The 25039-nt window shown below is 41.2% G+C and overlaps 1 protein-coding gene across 2 annotated transcripts in view; it reads left to right on the forward strand.

Moving 5' to 3' along the window:
- The window catches only part of IL1RAP (interleukin 1 receptor accessory protein), a 302078-nt gene that overhangs the window by 239449 nt on the left and 37590 nt on the right, over nt 1-25039 (forward strand). For both annotated transcript variants that reach the window (XM_089680156.1, XM_089680155.1), the window contains exon 6: nt 8842-8913. In XM_089680156.1, coding sequence (XP_089536282.1) covers nt 8842-8913 — 72 coding nt within the window. The remainder of the gene's footprint in view (nt 1-8841; nt 8914-25039) is intronic.

The raw sequence follows: 25039 nt of genomic DNA on the forward strand, positions 1-25039 counted from the left end.
ACTGTTTAAAATGGATGGTGGGATCTTGTGGGCTGAACAAAAGAAATCTTTACCTGTATGTCCAGCTTAAGTCACTGCATGCAGGGGATGTGAGGTTGCACTGTCACATGTATCGTGACCCTTATCGTGTGACTGTTTAAAATCATTTAAAGCGTGTATGAAACGTTTGATGACTGGTTTGCTTACCGTTAACTCAGCAAGTGAGATGTTTACAAATGAATTGGATATTTTTACACCATGAGACCTTCATGCTTACATGATAAGTTGTTTGATTATGGAATAAGACACTGGACTCTAAGCTGAATAAATGTTGCTTATTGAAGCTTTCAGTTCAGGAAACAGTGGTGGGAGTTATATTACAACACGGTTCTTTAACATCTGCAAACAAACAGGGAACTTTCCAGCTCACAGGATCAAAATGACAAATCCTTAATGCAGTTCAGCACAGTTGCATGGCTTACTGCTTCTGCCACCCCATAAATTGGCTCCCATAGCTTTCAGAGAACTTCATGGTGTTCTTGATTCTATACTTTGACATCGGCCATCTGTTTGAAGATCACCTTGTGATTGCGGGTCTGGAGACCTGAACACAAGGTGAATTGATGAGTTGCTGGTGCAGTTTTCACTTTCCTACACATCCTGCAAAAACCCCATCCTTTTTAGAACACATAGAAAGGTCAGCCTTCCCACAGCTCTGCACAAAAGTGTTGAACTGTTTCTTGATATCCAAGGATTCTACTTTTTATGTGCGGTGCTGAACAACTGTAGATAAATATTCAAAAAAACAAAACAACCTCCCATGCATACTTGAGGTAATGCATGGGAATCGCCTAGAAAGTCACCTGAGAAAGTGGGTTCAGAGGGCACCCCTTCACACAATAGAGCAGAGAGGTTTCCTTTCTTCTTATTTTCTGCCAATGATAAATTCCAATGAAAGTGAGGGCAGCTGTTGTCAATACTTTCCTAAACACACTGCTGCACCACCAGTTCAAAAGTGTAGGCATCTTAAAGCTGAAGAAATGTTTATGGGCCAACCCATTAGTCTAATACTCTCCCAGTACACCTGGTTTCTTTTGTGCAAGAAACCGCTGCTTTACACATCAATTGTATATCAGGTGACACTAATCCATGACATAGCATTGGGACCTTCCCGTTCTTTAGAAGCCAAAACTGTCTCTTCCAGATTCAGCCAAGGAATCCTATTCAGTGCAAAATCAGTGCTGTTAGCAAGGTCTGCATTAGAGTGAACGTGTTGCTTTGGCCTACAGGGGCAAAGCATAGGAAACTTTAAAGCACAATTTTATAGTCTTGTACCTTTGCATGTAGTAATTGCATTGCTAGGATATTCCCAAAATGCCATTCTCTCTGAAAATGCTGATTCATTCTTTCATGCTTTAGTGCTCTATGCTGGAATAGCAAAATAACTGCCATACGCCTCATCACAAGTGTCCTCAAACAGACCTATGCTGCAGAGGAAAAGGGTGTGTGTAATACCAGTTCTGTTACTAAGTACTAATTACTGGTGGGCCGTGGATTGGGTACAGATGTGAAGGGTCAGACTGAGGTTGAGCTCCCACCGAATATCTTGCAAAGCTCCTGATCCTGAGGCACCCGAAATCTGTAACCTGCTCTCAGGTCTCCCACAGTGTGCCCGCACTGAGCCCAGCACACCTGTGCCACATTTTACAGCTCCAGACTGATGTCTAAACGCGGCAAAGAAGAGGGAGGACCAAGCGGCATGGCTCAGCAAGATGGCACCAGCTCCCTTGCACAATCACAGCACCTGGCTAGGGACAGAGCAGAGGACACGTCGGCAAGCTAGAGAGGTATGCACCCACCCTATCCAAGACTCAGGTTTCTGAGACAGTGAGTGACTGCTGGAGAGCCAGAGCAGCATTAGCTTACCTTTCATTATTCCCAAGACACAGCAGAAGGAGGGGGCACTGACTCAGAGGACACATGGAGTGAGGAGAGGAGCAGGGAAAAGCAGGCAAGCTCCATACAGGCTGCTGTGGCAAGCCAACATTATCAGATGTTTTTGCTGCAATACATACATGTAATGCTTCGCTGCATGCCCTGTCCAGTACTTTGCATTAGGAGGATATTGCATTGGTTAGGCAGGACATACAAAAAGTCAATGAAAGAACCACAGCTTTAAAAGGAAGGGTGAGCTCTATTGAAGATTATCAGGCTCCCATGAAGGCAGCCATACAGGCTACCAGATCAAAGGTCCTTCACCATGAAAACAGATTGGAGGACATGGAAAACAGACAGCAAAGAAATCATATCTACTTTCTGGGTCTGCCTGAATGAGCAGAGTGCAAGCAACCAGCTGAGTTCATTGAACACTGGTTATTGGAGGCTTTTGGAAAGGATAGCTTTACTGCCCTATTCACTGTTGAAAGCACTCACAGGATTCCTGCTGGACCCTTACCTTCAGGCAATCCTCCTCGCCCATTCATCCTGAAATTTTTAAACTACGAGTACAGATATAAAATCTTCACCTTAGCTGGTAAGAGAGAAAACATTGACTTTCAAGTATCTAAAATCTCATTCTTTCCCGATTTCTCTAGCAAAGTCCAGAAACAAAGGGCAAAATGCCAATATGTGAAAAAGCGCCTTCTGGAATTTCAATTATCAAATGCTATGTCATACCTAACCAAACTCAGGCTTGTGGATGGCAACAATACCCAGTACTTTGATACTCCATCAGCTGCCTGCTCCTGGTTGGATCGCAATGAGCAGCGACTGCGCAGTGCTAATAGGTGATGTGCCTATTCAAATATTAATGTTTTCTATGTGCCTTAAGTATTAGGCGGATGGCGAAACCTCACTATGCTACCTCGTTGGGTTCCCAGCATATGTTACCCAAGTCCTCACACATTCCTTATTTCCAGGCTACTGGTGCTGCCCCCAGTAGTGTTCCTGAGGGGAATTTTTGGTTGCTTGTTACTATTTATTGTCTGGATGTTTTTCGTTTGGAGTGCAAGCTGACCTTTAGACATCTTCAAGTAGCTCTGGCTTGCTTACCATGTGCTACAGGTGTACTGTCTGTCCCAGACTACCTATGCGCTTTCCCCTTCTTAATACATCTTTTATGGATGACATCCGGGGTTTGCTTCCACGTTTGCTAAGAGTAAAGTATCTGAGGACTTTTGTGGTCTTCAATGACCCCAACAATTTCAGCAATACACACTAAGATGGCTACCCACTTGACATTTATTTCCTGGAACATGAGAAGACTGGGTGACGCTTGTAAAAAAACAGGCTGTATTAAATGCTTTGTTGTCCTACAATCCAACCGTAGTTTGCTTACAGGAGACACATGCAGACTGAGGGATGATCAATCTGTTCAGAAAATTTCTGTTTAAATTTTAATATCACTCCACTCATTCGACCTATGCAAGGGAAGTTAGTGTTTTAGTTAACTCCTCGGCCTCTGTCTCCTGTTCGCGTGTTGAAGTGAATAATCAGGGCAGATATGTCTTTTTATTGTGTACCTCAGAAGACTGGACATATACGTTGGCAAACATCTATGTACCACCACCATACAAAAATGAGGTCTTTCATGCATTATCCCACTTCATGCCACAATATCCCACTGTCCCTGTTATTGCTGTTGGAGATTTTAATAACTTACTGAATCTGACAATGGATAGTTGTGCTTGAACCGAGAGTGGCGAGATGCATATAACCACCAGTTTTACTAGGCAGCTGGGGGAGCTGGGATTGTATGATGTATGGCGAGAGCAACATCCACATGAGTTTGCATACTCTTGCTATTCTAGCTCTTGTCAATCTCTATCTTGCATTGACTTTGCACTATGTTCAACGGTCATTCTTCCATGGGTCAAGTCCTCTGCCTATGGTTCTCGTGGCCTGTCAGATCATTCTCCTCTGATCCTGAACTTTGCTAAACAAGGGGTGCTGGGGCTCGTCCCCTGGAAGGTAAACTTTTTCTGGCTCTCCATAATTATGTATTCTGAAATGGTAATGAAGCACCTCACTGTTTAAGTTTGAATAATGGCTCTGCTTCTTGCTTGGTGATCTGGGACTCCTTAAAGGCATAAATTGGACTCCCCACTTAGGGTGGAAGAACTTACTGAGACCGCTGCAGGCTCTGCAAATAATAAAGCTCCAGGCTTTGGACCTGAATTATTGGACATGCTGCAGGAAACCTTTTCTCAGGGCTCTCTTCCTGATACCATACAAGAAGCAATTATAGTAATGATTCCCAAGCCAATTAAAGATGCCAAATACCCAGAGTCATACAGGCCAATCTCCCTCCTTAATGCAGATGTCAAAGTCATTGCCAGGACTTTAGCCAACAGACTCACAAAATATGTTTCAAAACTGATTCATAAGGATCAGTCTGGCTTCATCCCAGCTAGATCTCCACAAATATTAGAAAACTTTCTCAATCTATACTTTCTCAATACCTACTGATAATCTGGGTGGAAGAGCAGTGCTGTCATTGGATGCAGCTAAGGCTTTTGACAGCATGGAGTGGCCTTATTTGTGGGAAGCATTACGAGCATTTGGAATAAGCCCCATTTTCAATAAGTGGATTCTATTACTATACTCCTACCCAAGATCAGAATTAATGGAGTACTATCAGAGCCATTTAATCTCCATAGGGGCACGAGGCATAGGGTGCCTGTTGTCTCCAAACCATTCGCCCTAGCAGTAGAACCCTTTACAATTGCAGCCAGACAGACTACTAACATTACTGGTTTTAGATGTGGCACCAGGGAAGACAAAATTAGCCTTTATGCCAATGATACTTTACTGTACCTAGGTGACACACAACAATCTCTGACTTCCCTAATGGAATTGATCTCTCATTTTGGCAAATTCTTGGGCTTTAGTATCACTTGGGATAAGTCTGTCTTACTTCCTTTTGGATCTGTTAAACCACAGGCAACCTCCTGCCACCTCTAAAATTAAAGTTGTTGAGTTTTTTAAATATTTAGGAGTACTCATCCATCTGGTAGTATTTAGATATCTGGAATTTAATTAATGCCCTCTGTTAGCCAAATTTAAGGTAAATCTGCCTGCTGCTGCAAGCGTCCTTTAACGGTTATTGTTTGTTCTAATTTACTAAAAATTATTTTGGCCCCCCAAATATTATATATCCTGCATAACTCTCCCATTTGATTGTCACAAAAATGGTACAAACAGATTGATACTCTGTTCCAAGACCTTATGTGGAAAAAGAAATCCCCCCCCCCCCCGAAGCAAATTACCAACACTCCAACTAGAAAAATATGCTGGTGGACTGGCCATTCCCCACCCCAAAATGTCCTTTTTTGCTGCCCAGCTTCATGGGCTGGGATACACTTGATTTTGAAGATCCTATCCAGGCGGTTCTACTGTCCATTAGTTCTGAATATCCTCTTTCTCAGCTGGAAGCTGATTTATTTGTGTCATTCTCGCTGTCTCCCACACTGCTTCTTTTCCACCAACTATGGTCTTCTGTTAACAAAAAAAAAAAATACTGAAATGGGACAGTTTTACTAGCATTACCCCACTGTGAAATAACTTGCTGTTATAGGAGATAAACAAATGACAAGGTTTCGGGATGTGGCGGGAAAGGGGTATAAAATACCTGTCCAAATTGTATCAAGGCCTTTATAAACCTTAAAATACCTTGAAGACTTTCCAGGCTCTCCAGATGGAATTGAATCTTATGACACAAAAGTTTTTTCGGTACTTACAGTTGAGGCATGCCTTAACTACCCAAGTCTACACATATAAACTAGTAGAAAATAATGGTAACTCAAACCAATTCTAAAAACTATACCGGACCCTGATGGTGGAGATACATACATGCACCTATATCCCAGCTAGATGGGGATGGGAGGCCCATTAACTGAGGAACTATGGTAGGAAGCCTTACATATGACTCAACCAACTTTTTATTCTTCATAGGGTTTATCACACCCCAGTTAAATTACATAGATGGAATTGTAGAGGCACAGATCTGTGTCCTAGATGTGACAGAAGTCCAGCAGACGATCAGGAGGTGCCTGAAACTCCATAGATATTGGCATGATATTGTTTCTCTTATATAATCTATTTACCAGGTTAACATAACAATAGAACCCAAGATATGTTTTCTTAACATGCTTGATGAGTCTATTGTGCCCACTGAGCTGGTACAGCCTGTCAACAGATTGCCTTATATAGCACGAAATGGATGTTATCCAGCCCTCCCTCAGTAGCAGAGTGGAAAAATCAAGTTAATAATGTAATCTCCAGAGAAAAACTGATATTTCAACATAGAAATTGTATTGGAAAATTTGAAGCTATATGGAACCCCTGGTTGGCAATACCCAGTTTGGCTTCATTCCATATGATCGCACATAGTCTGCTCTCTCTATAAATGTGAGGGGTGTTTTATATTACAACAGTTGAAATTTACACATACAGTTAGACAAATGCAGCATGACATTATTGGAAGAGGTAACAGACCGAGGCCAACTTGTGCTGGTTTATCAGTTTTATAGTCTTAGGATATATGTTCATATGGTGTACATATTTGATTGGAAAGTTACTCTATATTTTATATACAATGCCAACTGAACGACAATGGTAGGAATACTGATGATTATTCCTGGAAATTATACTGCGGCACTACCAGTATGCTTACAGACTGGGACAAATGTCTTATTTACTGATTGCTGATTTGTCACTGTATGACCAATGTTATTTGATTTGTTTTGTAGTTTGTTATACACAAATTGTGAATTGGTTTAAAAACAAAATGCAAAAAAAAACTTAAGATCTGATTTAAAAAAAAAAAAAGTACTAATTACTGAATGTCTGTCTTAAAGTGGTTGTAAATCTCAGACTTGAAATATGAACAAAGCATATCCCTATATAGTGCATGCTTCTATACTGTAGTGTCTCAATTAAGAGCTCTGTCTTTTCTGTTTGCTTCTCCATTCCTCTGCTCTCAGCATGAGTCACTTGACAAGTTTTCCTGACACCAAGAGAAAAAAGGTCACAGGGAAGGGAGCTCCAGCACACAGCATGTGATTGATGGCCTCCGCTCTATTCCTGTGTGCTGTGTAAAAAAAAAAGGGGGGGATAATGTCTCTTCCCTCCAGTCAGCTCTGGGAGCTTTCCTCTCTGAGCTCTGCAGAGCATATTTTCAGATCTCCACCCCCTGCTTTCTGGAAGCTCAGGCAAGCTGTATACATTTTGGACTTTGAATGGAGGTAGAAAAGAGAAGACTGCAGATAGACAGGTACAACCTATGAAGGAGGATTGGTCTCATCTCTGCACATCATCTGAGGCCAGTAACATCCTATGCAATCACTATACACAGAATGTGCATTTCAGACACTGCATTTCAGACACTGTAGTCCTTTACGGGGAATGTTCTACTAGAGAAGTATTGGAGCTGCTATGGCTGAAAATGCTAGTTGCCTTACTGGCTCTGTCATTACTTCTTGAGTCTGAGACCTGAAACAAGCGTGCTTTAAGTCATAAGTGTCAGAAATGCTTATTTTTAGATTTGTTTCATGTCAGTGACTCAGAAAGCATTGAAACCAATCTGCATGATATCAAAGGGAATCAACGTCCCCAAAATGAGAGGTCAGCAATGGAATCTCACATATACTTATCCAGATTACATTTAAAGCTGAATTTCAGCCTTACCTTAATTCTTACACAGGCTGTACAGTACTCTCTCCTGTACAAAAATTGCTTACTGTTATGTCACTGCACACTATGAGCTTTTCAGAAGCTGGAGCAAATCAGAGAATGTTTGCTTCATTTTCTGGCTGGACATCCAGTCCTTTCCACCTCATCCTTATTCTCCCTAGCCTACAGATTTCATTCTTTGGATTTCAATCCTTTCAATCATGGAGGCTCAGCATTACATGTGGGCGTTACCTAGAGTGATCTGCATGCAGATACAGCCTGCCTAAGAATGACCACTCCTCCAGACTTACATTCACCCATGAATTAATTTTTAGATTTGCATAACTCTTTCCTACTACTGCATGCATCAAGGCTGAGGTCTCTTGAGAGGACTTAGGCAGAATGCTGTGATGTTTTAGGAAGCTATGTACAGCATGCTAAAGACAATCCCACCAACCATGGTCATCTTGCATTGCATATGGAAGAAACCCAATGATTACATTGCTGGGTCTAAAAATAAGGTATGCAATGAAAACAAGTGTGATTAAAAAAAAATAATTATTACGTGATATTAAAGGCAAATAAAAAATAACAAACCTGTTATATTTACCTGCTCTGTGCAGTGGTTTTGCACAAAGCAGCCCTAATCCTCCTCTTCTCAGGTCCCCCATCAGTGCTCCTGGTCCCTCCTGCTATGTGCCCCCAGAGAAAGCAGCTTGCTATGGAGGCACCCAAGCAGGCTCGCTTCCGAGTTGCTGCTCTGCGTGTCCATTCACATACAGAGACTCTACTCAGCTCCGCCCTTCTCTCCTCATTGGCTCACTGTGATGGATCCTGCTGTTGTCTCAGCCAATGGAGAGGAAAAGTCCCCAGAGAGCTGAAGCTCTTATGCACATCACTGGATCGCAATGGGGCTCAAGTAGGTATTAGAGGGTGCTGGTGGGTTGCTGAACACAGAAGATTTCTTTACCTTCCTTCATAGAATGCATGCAGGTAAAAAAAACCTTGAGCCTTTACAACCACTTTAGAAATGGTGGTGGTGGTAACCAGGAAGACAAATTATAAACAGATTAAGCTTTAGTGTTAATAGATCAATATCATGGGATCTACTAAATATAGAATAATTTTTTTTCCATTGACTTGTAACATACAAAAGCCTAACACCGAATTCTGTTATCTTTATGTTTTCAGCTTCCTCACTAGATGCCAAACCGCCTGTAATGCGTTCTCCCAATGATATAGTGAGCTATCAATTTGCAGTAGGTATGTTGAGCTGATTATAATATTGGTTCTAGAATGTTTTATATCTTCCCCAATATTGTATTGTATTTGTAATTGGGCTTACTTGGAATACATAAAGACCTCTCCATGTTACAATAACATGGAAATGAGTATCAGACACTTTCTTTTCCTGCTTAATAATTTGCATTTTAGATTGTAAGCTCTAAAGAGCAGGGCCCACTGATTTCTCCTGTATTGAATTGTATTGTAACTGTACTGTCTGCCCTCGTGTTGTAATGCACTTCACAAACTGTTGGCACTATATAAATCCTGTATAGTAATAATACATATAATATGACTGCAATGTGTGCAGTAAGGCTTTCACTTCTCTTGTCATCCTTGACTTAGCCGAATTCATTTTCAAACACAAGCAAGTCAGCCAAACATAGTTCAGGAAGGAGACAGCTCACAGCTGACCAAGCAGCAGCATGACATTAGATAGCATGATTATTATTATTTTTATACAGGATTTATATAGCGCCAACAGTTTGCCCAGTGTTTTACAGAATAAAGGGGAACGGTATAATTACAATACTATTGAAGGCACAAGATTTAGAGAGGCCCTGTTTACAGCCTAAAAGAAAAGGGATGTGCGTCAATCGATGGAAGCTGTGAGGGGAGGAATTGTATGAGAAAGTAAGATTCAGTTGCTAGCTAGAAGCAGGATAGGCTTTCCTGAAGATACGTGTTTTCATGGATCCCATAAAGGCTGACCGAGTAGGAGACAGACATACTGGTTGGGGTAGGGGATTCCAAAAGAAGGGAGAGGCTGTTAAGTCCTGGTTTCAAGCATGAGCAGAGGTAACAAGGGAGCTAGAGAGCAGGAGGTCTTGGGAGAAGCACACTTTGATTGTTTGTTTGACTATGTACAGTAGGCCAGCAATAGATTATGCTGTTTTCTTTCCTTGAACCCTGGACTGAAGGAAACAAAATTGCTTGATTCCCTGATCAACACAGTCAGTGTTGATGGGGGAATCCCTCCTGTAGAAGAAAGTTTCCCCGCCATTAGAATACAATGATCACTGCTAGTGGCTATCCTCACCAGCAGTGATCGTGTGGAAAAAAAACCTGACAGGCTGGTTGCAGTGAAGTTGATCTATCGATCGACTTCAGTACACACCATCCTGCCCATAGATGGATTGGAATTCAGCCAGTTACTGCTGAAGCAGCCAAATTTCGATCAGTCTATGGCTGGCAAAGCATCATGGGAACTGGTTTATTCCCTTTTTCAGACACAAATAAGTCAGCCATACACAGTTTAGCAGAGAGGTCTCATCATGCAGCTGGCCAATTGGCAGCAAGGGATTACTGTAGATTATAGTGTCCACTGGCTGGTTCTGTTTATATATCATGAGAGCGGATTCATTTCCTTTCAAAAAGTAGTCATGTACACCGGGGAAGCAGCACCTGCACAGGGGAAATTTTAAGTGCATGTTGGAGAGACGACAATAACACGTGAAGATATTTTTGGAGATTTGCTAAGGGTTGTAAATGGGGCCATCTGTGCAAAATATGCAAACAATTTTCTTAATGTGCATTATTCCTATTTTTTTAATTATATTCATCTTCATCAGAGCTTTCTTGCTATTGTTAACCAATTCAATACCGGGCAATTTTACACCTTCCTGCCCAGGACATTTTTCAGGTTTCAGCACTCTCACACTTTGAATGACAATTGCGCGGTCATACACCACTATACCCAAACTAAAATGTTATCATTTTCTTCACACAACTAGAGCTTTCTTTTGGTGGTATTTAATCACCACTGGGGTTTTTATTTTTTGCTAAATTAACAAAAAAAGACCGAAAATTTGGAAAAAAAAAACATTTTTCTTTGTTTCTGTTATAAAAGTTTGCAAATAAATAATTGTTCTTCATAAATTTAGGCCGAGATGTATTCTGCTACATGTCTTTGGTGAAAATAACCCAAATTAGGATGTATTTTTTAGTTTATAGGAAAGTTATAGAGTTCACAAACTATGGTATAGATCTGATTATTGATCAATCCTGAAGTACTGACAGCCAATCTAATGTCTTGAGGTCCAAGAATGTCAGAATAGTACAGATATCCCCCAAATGACCCCTTTTTGCAGAGTAGACAGTCCGACGTACTTCATAACAGGCATGGCGAGTTTTTTGAAGTTGTATTTTTTTTGTCATTTTTCGGAAAATGGAAAAATAAAAATTATTTTCACTATTTTTTTTTTACATACTGTCACCAGTGCAGTACAGCGTCATCATATAACTGGCATGGCGATGATCAGGGACACTGACTGGTGACAGTGTGGAAAAAAAATGTTTTTATTTATTTTTTTATTACATTTTTTTTCTTTTTAAGATTTTTTTTTTCATATTTCACTATGTCCAAAGTAGTACAATGTTACCATAGTAACATTGTACTAATTTGGGGAAGTGATTAGTATTTTTTTTTTTACACAATTTGCTTATAGCAAAGAATTACTTTGCTATAAGCAAGCATTTACCTGAATGACATTGATTCATTCAGGGTTTTTTTTTTTGTGCTTAGCTGTGGTTTGGCCACAGCTAATCACATGACATGTGCATGTGATTAGCTGTGACCATTCACAGCTAGACACTAGTATACAATGGATGGCATGAATGAAGCCATCCATTGTATACAACTGTCATGTGACCTGCTGTGATTGGTTACAGCAGGTCACATGGTACTGGCAACGGGGCCGATACTCAGATCTGTCATCGGCCGTGTCCGAGGTACACGGCCGTTGACAGATCGCGCTGCTGCACGTCTCTGCAATCGCGTGAACTGCGCATGTGCTGGAGTACGCCGAATGGCGGCCTCCCGGAAAGCTAGTGCATTTTTCCGGACGCCATACGGCCATTGGTCGGGCGTCAAATGGTTAAATAAAAGATATCTGGGATATTTTGTAAAAAATACTAACAAGTCTTTGTAAGTTCCACCTATTGTGTTTTGGAAGGATTGAATTATTGCTGTTATTATAAGAAAAATGAATGAAACTGTGCTTGTGGATAAATGAAATCAAAATATGTACCTGAAAAGCAGCCCGTACACTACTAGCTATAAATAGTGCATACACATTTGACTGAAGCAGTACTACGCTGATCAGGATACCATATCACAGAAACCTTATTTAAAGGAAACAAAGTGCCATGTGCCATCATAAATATATGTAAAAACAATTTAATTATTGCAAGTGAATAAATTATACACATCACTGTGATTAAATATAAAATGTGCAGCATAAAAAAAACAATTAATGATAAACTTAGAATTCATCAAGTATACAAAGTGCCATTTCCCAACATAAATATATGAAAACAATAAAATTATTCCATGTGAATCAAATACAAAAATCACTGTGATTAAATGTAAAATATGCTACATTGAAAACCAATAAATTAATAATAAACCCAAAATTCATAGATGTAATGTGTTGCATATCATACAAACAAATAATTACAAATTGACTGCCACCAAACAATAAAAAAAAAAGTCATCCACAGATATTGTCCCATGGTTGGAAATGAAATGGCTCAAAATGCTCCACGACCCACCAGTGCTCTTCCACCCATACTGCACACAAAAGGGGTTACCTGAACACTGACTCTCTACAACAGAAAAGTCATATAATGCTTGTTAGCAGGACAAATGTCAATACTGCTAATGAGAATAGGTCCTGGTATTCAATTCCACTTCCGATACTTGATCATCAGAACACCACGATGCTCTACTACAGAAAAGTTCACAACGCTTGTTAGTAGGACAAATCTCAATACTGCTAATGAGAATGGATCCTGGTATTCACCTCCACTTCTGAAACTTAACCATCTCTGGCCATCCAAACGTATCAAGAGAAAAAAAAAAGCCAAAAGCTCCAAGTAGCATAAAACCATTTATAAAATAAATTAAGCCACTCACATTTGAAATGAATTACAGCTACAGTGGGGATCGAAAGTTTGGGCACCCCAGCTAAAAATTTGTAGTAATGTGCATAAAGAAGCCAAGGAAAGATGGAAAAATCTCCAAAAGGCATCAAATTACAGATTAGACATTCTTATAATATGTCAACAAAAGTTAGATTTTATTTCCATCATTTACACTTTCAAAATAACAGAAAACAAAAAAATGGCGTCTGCAAAAGTTTGGGTACCCTGCAGAGTTAATATCTTGTACTGCCCCCTTTGGCAAGTATCACAGCTTGTAAACGCTTTTTGTAGCCAGCCAAGAGTCTTTCAATTCTTGTTTGAGGTATCTTTGCCCATTCTTCCTTACAAAAGTCTTCCAGTTATTTGAGATTTCTGGGCTGTCTGTCACGCACTGCTCTTTTAAGGTCTATCCATAGATTTTCAATTATGTTGAGGTCAAGAGATTGTGAAGGCCATGGCAAAACCTTCAGTTTACGCCTCTTGATGTAATCCCCCGTGGATTTCGAGGTGTGTTTAGGATCATTATCCATTTGTAGAAGCCATCCTCTCTTTAACTTCAGCTTTTTCACAGATGGCATCAAGTTACCATCCACAATTTGCTGAAATTTTATTGAATCCATTTTGTCCTTCTACTCGTGAGATGTTCCCTGTGCCACTGGCTGCAACACAACCCCAAAGCATGATTGATCCAACCCCATGCTTAACAGTTGGACAGAGGTTCTTTTCATTAAATTCTGTGCCCCTTCTTCTCCAAACGTACCTTTGCTCATTCCGGCCAAAAAGTTCAATTTTAACCTCATCGGTCCACAGAACTTGTTTCCAAAATGCATCAGGCTTGTCTATATGTTCATTTGCAAAGTTCAAACAATGATTTTTGTGGTGAGGACGTAGAAGGGGTTTTCTTCTGATGACTCTTCTTCTTGAGCTGTTCTGTCTGATATTTTTCTTGGTCTTCCAGATCTTGCTTTAACTTCCACTGTTCCTGATGACTGCCATTTCTTAATTACATTCCGAACAGAGGATATTGACATCTGAAAATGCTTTGCTATCTTCTTATAGCCTTCTCCAGCTTTGTGAGCGTCAACTATTTTCAGTTTTAGTTTTCTAGACAACTGCTTAGAAGAACCCATGGTGCTGATTGTTGGGGCAAGGTCAGATGAGTCCGAGCATTTAAAACCTTTGAGATTGACATCACCTGGTCTTCCCAGATGATGATTGAGAACAATCCATGACACTGGCAGGTCTCAGCTTTGCAAAGGGGGCAGTGCATGCTATAAATTCTGCAGGGTGCCCAAACTTTTGCAGACGCCATTTTTTTGTTTTCTGTTATTTTGAAAGTGTAAATGATGGAAATAAAATCTAACTTTTGTTGACATATTATAAGAATGTCTAATCTGTAATTTGATGCCTTTTGGAGATTTTTCCATCTTTCCTTGGCTTCTTTATGCACATTAATACAAATTTTTAGCTGGGGTGCCCAAACTTTCGATCCCCACTGTATGTACTAAAAAAAAAAGACATCTGGGGACTCAGTAATTCACTTCCTCGGAGCTGAACCCCGTGATGTCACCTGTGCCTTTACCTGCTTTCCTGGAGATTACCAAGCCCTGCCAGCCTGAAGGCCTGTTTTTTCTCTAGTGCAAGTAAGTAGTAGAACCATAACTTGTTCCCCCCTCCAGCCTATGATTAGACAGCAGCAGGTGGATGAGATCATCTTTTTGTTACTCTGCTTTCTGCTCCTATAATCATTTTCCTTGTTATAATGTGAGCATAGCTCATCTGGCTACTTGTGCTGCCTCTCCCTCTCCTAGTCTGAGATCTGTTGTGTAGGAGACTTCAAAAGGCAAATACTAAGTCAGTCTATGTCAAATTCATGTATTTACACTAGTTGTTTTTAAAATACACGTAAAGCTGAACTCCCGGGGGGGGGGGGGATATTTTTGACAGTTGCTTTGTAAAACGTAACTACCACTTATGATTGTTGTCCCATATCTGGCTTCTGCTGCATTCGGTAAAACTGTTACTTCCATAAATCTTGTACACCACTATAAGCACTGAACTTTCATTGCCAAAACTTACACTTGCAGCTGTATTATGTTTCTTGTAATGGGCTGCTCGCGCTCCACCTCAGCCATTCATATTCTTTTCACTATATAAAAAGCTTTCAGTGATTGGTCAAGGTGCCATTCATCTACTCCTTTTGTCCTTTAAGAAAACTCCTTGTATTCTTTGAAATAATTAATATAAGACATTTTATGCATTGCTGAGATGGAGAGCTGTCATCCCACTATTGGAACTGTACTATAGCCCTGACTATAGGTTTCAGTTGTTGGGGATTTGTGACAGTAAAAGTTTTACAGATGCAGAAGGCTGATTATGGGGCAACAATTGTTAGAGGCATTTTATTTTTACAAGCAACTGTCAAAATATTATTTTGTTTTTTCCTCCAGAGTTCAACATTAATGATTTTTAATGCTTAGCTACATGAGTTTGTGTTTTTTTTTTTTTTTTTTTTTATATCTGTTCAGCTTTAAACTTCCGATACAGGTCTAAGAAATCAGAGCAGCCAGAATCTGTGAAGGACTAATTTTCATAAACAGCAGAAATGTTTTGATGTCACGAAAAGATATTTTTGGAGAGAAGACAACAGTCGCAGGTCATGTTTAGGGCATTTTCCGCAACTAAAACTCTGCATAAAGTATGCAAATGTATCATAAAAGTATGCTTGTTGTTATGTGTTAATGACAGCAACAGCAATTAAATCTAGGCAGGAAAAATCCACAGCTTGCTAAAGAGGTTGGGCTGGATCATTTATTGCAGTAATAATCTATACTGTACAAAACAAATGAGATTCAATATTTAATCCGATTTTAAGAAAAGACAGAATTTTCTTACACTATAACAGTACAAAATTAGGAATTAAATTTTCACTTAAAGAAAATATCATACTTTCATATTAACAGGCTTTTAAAGGAACATAATTGTCAAATTTGACAAGTTAGTATGAGAAATACATACAGGGGACAAAACCTACCTACCCAGGGCATTTGTTCACCAGTTTAAGCTCCCCTAGCTTCCAGGAAGCTGTCATTCTGGAATACAATATCTTGGGTTGTAGTTCTGTTGGCAGGGCATAGCTAACCAATGCACACCCCAAAGAAATCTAACCACCTACACTGTCATTCAGAAGGCAACTGACTCCCCTGCTTTACCAATATTGAAGGATGCAATCCATCCAGGAAAATTGCAGGTTTGCAAAAAGAGATTGCACTTTACTAATTACCTGGCAAAAGTCCCGCCCAGTGGCCTTATAAAAACTCTTACTTTAAATGAGAAGACACAGTAAAACTTGAAGTGAGGTGATTAATCATATGTTAGGACTTTAGGGTTTTAGTAGTTTTGCTTCCTAAAGGGGTTTTCCACTAAATGAGAATTTACAGTTTTTCTACTGGATCTTGCTGCAGAAGTTGGAAGAAAAATTGGTCTTAGGCTCCATGCACAGTAGCTTAAGAAAATGCCCCTAGCAGCAGCTTATGAGCCTTTATTTCTGCCTCTAAAAGCAAACACTGTTATCCTATGTGTCCATGCACACTATTTTAGTCTAGCCACTTGCCCTACAGAGGAATTACCCCCCCCCCCTTTCCTGACCAGGTCATTTTTTGTGATACGGTTATTTTAACTGACAGTTATTATTATTATACAGGATTTATAAAGCGCCAACAGTTTGATATGTGCCCTGAAGATCAGTGTACATGTCCCCTCTGAAAGATGCCGATTACCGGCTTTCCTTTCGAGCTGTCAGCATGACAGCTGGTGAGGAGAGAAATGCCGATAACCAGTATTTCCCTATTTACATGCGATCAGCTGTGATTGGACACAGTTGATCACATGACCGAGCTGACATCTTCGGCTCTTTCTGTTGATCGGTTATCCGCTGTTGATCGGTTATCGCCGCGCTGCGCACTCTCAGAGCCACGCAAACTCTCGGACGTCCTCCCAGAACGAGAGAACCGCCTTGCGCCCGTCATTGTACTATATGGGGGGCGGTTAAACATGTCCAGTAAAAATAAATTTAAAAATTAAATTTTGTCATAAATTAAGGCCAAAATGTATTCTGCTTCATGTCTTTGCTAAAAAAAATTCCAATACATGTAAATGAATTGGTTTACGTGAAAGTTATAGTGTTTACAAATGGCGGTATATATACTGGAATTTATTTTACTAGTAATGGCGGCGATCAGTGACTTATAGCGGGACTGCGGCGGGCATCCTGACACTGGGGGCAACTGACTTGGTGTCACTGACATCCCCAGTGACACCAGTACAGTGGTCAGTGCTAATAAAAAGCACTGACACTGTACTAATGGCACTGGGCAGGGGGTTAACATCTGGGGAGATCAAAGGGTTAACTGTGTGCTGTTTTACTATTGGGGCTGTGTGTGTGCTTTACTGTAAAGCAGTGTGCAAGAGCTGACAGGGAGAGATCTGTATTGTTTACATATAGGTCTCTCCCCCGTTGGAGATACTTGGTGATCACCGGGTGCTGGCTAGGACCCAGTGATTGACAGCCGAGGCCACCGCCCCCTACCTGGAGCTGCAAAATGACATATATATATATATATATATATATATATATATATATATGTCATTTTGCACATCCGTGCCGCCCTGTAGCAGTATTTCTGCTATAGGGTGGCGCAGAACTGGCTGGAGGAGTTTTTGAAGGTTCAGCGCTTAGGAGCAGAAAAAACTTTTGTTTTTTTTTTTTTGAGCGACTAGCTGACGAAAAAAAAACACTGAACGCTCCTAAACACTGCAAACTGCTGCTAAGTGCTGGTTTCCAGCTTTTTTTTTTTGTTAGCAAGCAGCCATGACCTTAACCCCTTGACGCCTAAGGGTAAAATAAATCTTAACGCCTAAGCACAATCTTGCAACTTTGACATGTGTTAGTAAAACCATACCTATCATCACAACTACTTTGTACATCCAGGTGGATTATACCTTGTTTTTTTTTCAGGACAAATTGGACTTTCATTTGGTGCCAAATGGTAATGGATAGCTCCTGATTTTTTTTTATTATCAAAGGAAAAGTGGCCCATAATTGTAAAAAAAAAAAAGCTTTTTTTTTTAATTTAGCTGTGTGTTTCTTGTTACTACCATATCCTACCACCAAAGAACAACCCAAAATACATTTTCCAGCTCTTGACGATTGCAGCGATACCATATATGCGTATGTTATTTGTTGTGTGTACCCACAGTGCAGCCCAGAAATAATAGTGCGCATTTTGTTTTTTCTTTTTTTACCTAAAATACACTGACACTAACTGACACTGATACCAATGTAAAATAAAAATCCTGACCTTTGACCCTGACCTTGACCCAAACAATAACCCTGGCACTGAACTAGATCAAACACTGATCTAAGTATTTTTTCTTTATTTTATTTTTGTTATAATATTTATTTATCTTTTTTAACCAACAGTTTTTTTTCCCTCTATATGCAAGGAAAGAGAGAGATACAATGTATCATTCTCCTCCACTCGTAGAGAAAAAAAAAAACAAGGAAGGCGGGCTGTACAGTGACTGATCACTGTTAGCCCATCAGAGGCTATCACAGCGATCATGTGACCTGGCATCGGGAGTCCTGGGTCCCGATTGTTAGAATGGGACCCTGGTCTCTCAGTGACACCCCGATCTGTGTGCTGGGAGTTCTTTGAGTCTACATATTTGTGTTATGTCCGGTGTGAAGGGGTTAACAACAGATGACTGATCAACTGTCAGCAGGTTTCCCCACTGACAGCTGAATGTAAACAAATGAATTGCCGGCAATTAAAACTTGAGAAAAAGAAACCGCATGGGAGTCATTCACATGGGGGCAGTATCTGGGGGCCTGTTATAAGGTACTTTCAGATTCCGATAAGCCCCCCACTTGCAGACCCCAACAACCACCGCCCAGGGTTGTGGGGAAGAGACCCCGCTGACAGCTGATGAGTCATCAGTTGTTAAGGACTCGGGCGGCCATTCGTACATTATCAACCCGCTACACACGCTGGCACAAAAATGGAAAAATGCCAACAAAAAATGCTAATATTCAGTGTTTTTTATCAAGCATTTTTCCTTTTTTTTTTTTTCTTTTTTCAGCTGTTTTTGTTCATGGAGCCTTAAAAATATGCATGTAATGACACGTTAAATAATTTATTTGTGTAAATGTTTGTACAGCATTTAGAATCATATGAATGTTTTTTTTTTAACAACTAAAATAGATTTACATGCTTAAATGGTATAAATTATTTGAAAATACTGATTTTAAATGCAGGATTTGAGCTTAGTTTTATGTTGCTGAATGCTGCTCTGTATTATGGAGCTAAATGCCACTATGTGCATGAACACATTAGCTGTAATAGAGCTGTGTTCAGACTTTTATAGCAAGATCACTTCCATGATCGCGGACTCTAAACGCAGCTGAGAATGAGGATGAAAGTATCCTATAATTTAATGGTAGAGTTTGGTACATTAGGCGGCTCCGTCTTCAGACATAACTTCTGTACTTTAAATATGCCATCTCAGACCTTATTCACACAGTCCACATAAGCATAAATATGACTGGGTCATCTGTCTTTAGAATTTTTAGCCTGGGCTCTCTTAAGAGAACTACACAAAAAATGTTAACCGTCCCAACCTATAGCCAGCCTTAGCAGTAAGTTGCACATGGAAGGGCAATGCACATCACAAACAAAAGATTTCCCAGGAACACTTACCAGCCAGCCTGCAAAACAACCAATTTGGCCCTGTCTAACCGTTTGCATTAAAAACAGAGGGGTTTGTTTGCACACATTTGCAAATATATGCGTAAGCCATAGTCCCACGTCAAGGGTCCTCTGTATACTGTGGACCTTACTAAAATTTCCAAAGCTTCCGTAGTAGGAGCACATGTGTCAATGGATAGATTAAGGACAGGTGTGCCTGGAGGAGCTCATCCCTCATTAAAGGTACAGGGACGCATGTGTCGCCCAGCTATACCAAAATGGCAGAAAAGGCATCCAGTGCATTCCTGCGTAAAATTAGCCAACTACACAAAAAATAGCAACCATCCCAACCTATAACTAGCCTAAGCAGTAAGGTGCACATGGAAGGGCAATCCACATCACAAACAAAGGATTTCCCAGCAACACTTACCAGCCAGTCTGCGAAACAAACAATTCTGTTTTTAACGCAAATGCTTAGATAGGGCCAAATTGGTTGTTTTGTAGTCTAGCTGGTAAGTGTTGCTGGGAAATTCTTTGTTCTCTAAAGAGGCCCTGACCTAGTAAAACTTTTCCAGCACATTCACTATTACTGCTTCTTTAGTGTAGTGACTGGCTTAAATTTTCCTCTTCCCAAGTTTATTTGCCCAGCAATACCTTACTTAGGAGGAATTCCTTAAAAAGGGAATGTTTCTGTCAGGGATTCAGGCATTCTTGTCTTTTCATGACCTGACTGTGTCTGTGTAGGACACCCCTGCATTATGATCTTCCTTTGTAGCCAGGTCAGTCTGCATTGGGCATCTGGTCCACAATGTGTCTAGGAGTCCTAAATGTATCATAGTGGATCCTGCAAAATGGGAAGCTCAGACCTGTAGCCTTCCTCCCCTATGTGAACAAGCTGGCCAATATTATGTGCAGTATTTCCAGTATGGGTCTTTGTTTCAGTACATATGCAGAGGAACCCTTGATGTAATGTTTTGCCTGTGGGGCATCAGTACTAGGTATGCCTCCTGCATATGCCCTTTGATGGGGAATGCCTCTTTGGTGAATCCATGGATAACATAAAGTACTAAAGGAAGTCCTCAGAGAAAGAGTACCCTTTGCCTCAGAAGAAGAAGACAAAACCTTCATCTGTCAAACCATCTTTCACTCCTGAAGCTAAAAAGAGTGTTTTTTTTTTTTCCAAGCCTCCTGGTCCAAGAAAAAAGCCTGGAACTCAGGTCTTCTGTAAGCCCCTAAATTAACCAAGTCCTGAAGCACATTCTCTTCTTAATGATGAGGTGCCCCTACTTGTGGGAAATGTCAGTTGGCTGTCTTATCCCTGGACACTTCATACTTTTGGATCTGGAATGTTGTATAAAAGGGCTACAAATGTGAATTTTAGTCTCTTCCTCCACTTCAATTATTGTATAGCTTACCAACGTCTCTGCAAGGTTTTGTGTGCCTTCATGCTGCTGTAGAGCAGCTTCTATATAAGGATGTCTTTGTTCCTGAGCAGGAGAGCCATCAAGGTTTTTATTCCAACTTGTTCACATCCCTAATAAAAAGGGTACTCTGTCCTTTACTAGTTTAAATAGTTCACAACAATTTCCTCCCAGGTACAAAAATTCAGTTTGGAATCTGCCCTGTCAGTCATTGCTTCCCTTTGTCTAGGAGACCTTCTGGCCCCTGTGGGCTAGCAAAACTGCAGAATGCTTGGAGTAGAACTGATTACACTGGGCTGTCCTACCAGCCTTGTTTGGCAGTGTCCTATCTCCTTAAGGTAGCTGTATAACCCTATGTACCGAAGTATTCATCCTGGGTCCCTTAACATATATAAATAAAAAATTGAGTCAAAATCTTATTTTACTTTTCTAGTTGTTTCTATGGAACAGGTTTATACTTTTACTGCAAATTATTCTGAACAATTTTAAAGTGTAAATATAGGGAAAAACTGAGGAAAAATGCATTAACATACAATGGGCAACTCAAACCTTGAGATCTTTACCCTTTAGTAGGACAGACAGATATTTGTTTAAATTTAGTTTACAGTACAGACTTAATTATGGTAAACATAACTTCACAGCCCTCTTTTTCTTGTTCAAACATTTTATTGTTTTAGAGTACAACAACATAAGTTATAAGTAAGCAAATGGGATATTAGAGGTGTACAGTAAATGAACAGGTAAGGTTCCCAATTATAATAGTCAGGCAGCACTAACAAGAGCGAACAACAAATATCAAATAGAGCCTAACATGAAGGAAAGGAGGAGGAAGGGAGGGATAGGGTGTACGGCACCAAGGAAGGGGATACAGAAAATAGCCAAATAACCGCAGTATCAACAAAGGACGGTTCCCAAAAAGCAAAAAAAACACAGATTATGGGTTGAGAAGGGACTCGTCAAAGTTGGGCGGGAGGAAATGCTCCACCCATGGGTTCCAAATCTTTTTAAACTTGGGGATGGAATCCAGGATAGTGGCTTCAATTTTTGCGTGGATCATTGCCTGAGTGACCCTAGTCATGACTGCAGTCGTATTCAGTAAGGGTGATTTCCAGGCTTTAGCGATAACCTGTTTGGCCGCAGTGGTGACTTGCAGAATAAGCTTAAAATTTGCCTTTGTGATGTCTGGTGGCCGGTGATCGAGAAGCGCGACTAGAGGACTTGGATGGAGGGTTGCGGCGCTGAGTGCAGACAGTGTTCTGAATACCTCCGCCCAAAAAGTTCGGACGATTGGACAATCCCACCAAATATGAAAAAATGTTCCTAGGTCTGCGCAGCCTCTGAAACAAACTGGGGGATAATCAGGGGTAAATTTCGCAATTCTGGTTGGGACAAGATACCAGCGGGTCAGGACTTTGTAATTGGTCTCCAGGGCCACAACATTTTGCGAGGACTCCTTGGTATTGTTCCAAATGAGGTCCCAATCTGACGGGTCGATTTGCCGGCCTAAATCAGCTTCCCATTTATCGGTATATGAGGGTAATGGAGAAACGGATGGAGTTGTAAAAAGGGAGTATAGATAGGATATGAGACCTCGTCTATGAGGGTCTCGGTGACATGCTCGCTCAAAAGGAGACGGAGAGGAAATTGGGTTAGCAGCCAATGTGTACGGAGCAAAGAAATGTTTCAACTACAAATATCTAAATAATTCAGAGGTGGGGAGGTTATGGGACTCACATAGAGAGGTAAAATATTTAAATTGATTCCTGAGTACAAAATGACGGGTCTGGGTGAGACCAGCCGTTGCCCATCGAGCAAAGACGTGCGGTGTGGACCAGGCCGGGGGGAAGGCTGGATTACGAAGATAGGAAAGGAGGGGGTTATGGGGGGATTGTAGCAGGTAACGAGATTCAGTCTGTCCCAAAGGGACAAAAAATGCATAGTAATGGGATTCTCAATCGTGCGGCGGTCAATGCGTCTCAACCAAAGGTTTGCTATAGAAAAGGGGTCGCACTCGATGGATTCGAGAATGACCCACTGCGGGATTTCGTAGGTAGCGTGATATTTTGGTAGTTGTGCCATATGCGCCGCTTGGTAGTATTTGCTGATCTCAGGGAGACCAAGACCGCCATGCAGTTTAGATCGGTATAGAGTACTGCGGGGGACACGGGGGCGGACTTTGCCACAAACATAGGAAGAAATACGGCGCTGCAGAACTCGCAGGTAATGAGTGGGTACAGAAATAGGGAGAACTCTGAAAAGATAAAGGATTTTGGGAAGGATCGACATCTTCACGACCGCTATTCTGCCCAGCCAAGCTAGAGGAAGGGAGGATCATTTAGTCATAAGTGCCATTAGATGGGCCAGCATAGGGATGTAGTTAGCGTTATAGAGACCTGAAATATGCGGGGTGAATTTTATACCCAAAAAGGGGACTGAGTCTTGCGACCATGAGAATGGCAAAATCTGTTTGAGGTGGGTAAGTTCGTTAGGTGGTAGCGAGATATTAAGCGCCCATGATTTTTGGGGGTTAATTTGAAGGCCAGAGAGCGCGCCAAACCTATCAAGAAGACGAAGTAGAGTAGGCGTAGATGTTAAGGGAGAAGTGAGAAAAAGTAGGACGTCATCAGCAAACAAGCACAGTTTATGCGAGGTGCCTCCTATCTCAAGGCCTCGGATATCAGGATCGGTTCTAATCAATAGTGCCAGTGGTTCTATGGCTAGTGCAAAAAGCAAGGGGGAAAGGGGACAACCTTGCCTGGTGCCACATAAAATCGGGAAATGGGCGGTCCGGTGTCCTAGATATTTAATTCTGGCCGAGGGGCCCTGGTAGAGAGAAAATATCCAGGTTAGGAAATGTGGGCCAAAGCCCCAACGGCGCAGGATGTAATGTAAGTATGACCATGAGACTGTGTCAAACGCCTTCCGAATGTCTAAGGACAGAAAGCATGTGGGAATATTGCGGGATTTAGCTAAATGTGCTAATAGGGATGCAAGTCGAACGTTGTCTCCTGCTTGCCTAGTTGGTATGAAACCAACCTGATCGTTGTGGATTAGGGAACCAATACATGCGTTGAGGCGAGTTGATAGGATTTTGGCTATCAGTTTAACATCTACGTTAAGGAGGGAAATTGGTCTGTAATTAGACCATTGCGTGTCATCTGAGTTTGGCTTCGGTATCATAGAGATGTTGGCTTGCACAGTATCTGGGCTAAAGATATGATTCGAGAGTATGGCATTAAAGGCGTTCGTCAAGACAGGCGTGAGAATGGGGGCAAACTTTTTATAGTACGTGGCTGAAAAGCCGTCAGGTCCTGGGCGTTTGCGGGGCTTCAAGAAATTTATAGCATTTGTGACTTCGACTGTGGTGATGGGTCGCTCTAGCGTAGCAAGATGCTCACCAGCCAATTTTGGAAAAGGAAGGGAACCAAAAAGGGCATCGGCCTGGGGAGAGTCAAAGGGAGCGGAGGCAGAGTAGAGACTCGAGAGGTGTTTGTGGAAAATTCGTAGAATCCGTTCCGGGTTGCTGGTGAAAGTTGCCGATGAGGTCCGCAACCTTATAGGCTTGACGGTGTGGTCTAGTTTATGGAGAGAGAGAGCAAGAAAAGTGTCGGGCTTATTGGCTTTAGTGTAAAATTTGTGTCGTGACCTGCGGATGGAGAGCTCGGCTTGGTCCATAAGGAAGAGATCTAGGGCTAGTCGAGAGTGTTCAAGGGCTTCATTGTTAGCTGGGGTAGGGGATGCTTGAAAGGCACTATGGGATTGGTCGTACTCTTGTTCAAGGAGGAGGCGTTTCTGCCGCCTTTCTCTACTCAGGAAGGAGGCTTTACTAATACAGAATCCGCGGATTACTGGTTTATGCGCTTCCCACAATAGGAGGGGGGAAATCCCGGGGGTTTGATTTAGGGAGAGATACTCTTTAAGCGCAGCAGCAATCTCTGTGCAGTGGGCTGGGTTAGCCAGCAGGCGTTCGTTGATGGACCAGGAGGGATCAGCGGGAGAAGGAGCTAGAGAAGC

This window comes from Staurois parvus, unplaced genomic scaffold (assembly GCF_062004578.1).
Source record: "Staurois parvus isolate SC_StPar_1 unplaced genomic scaffold, SC_StPar_1.0 ptg000235l, whole genome shotgun sequence".
Lineage (NCBI taxonomy): Eukaryota > Metazoa > Chordata > Amphibia > Anura > Ranidae > Staurois > Staurois parvus.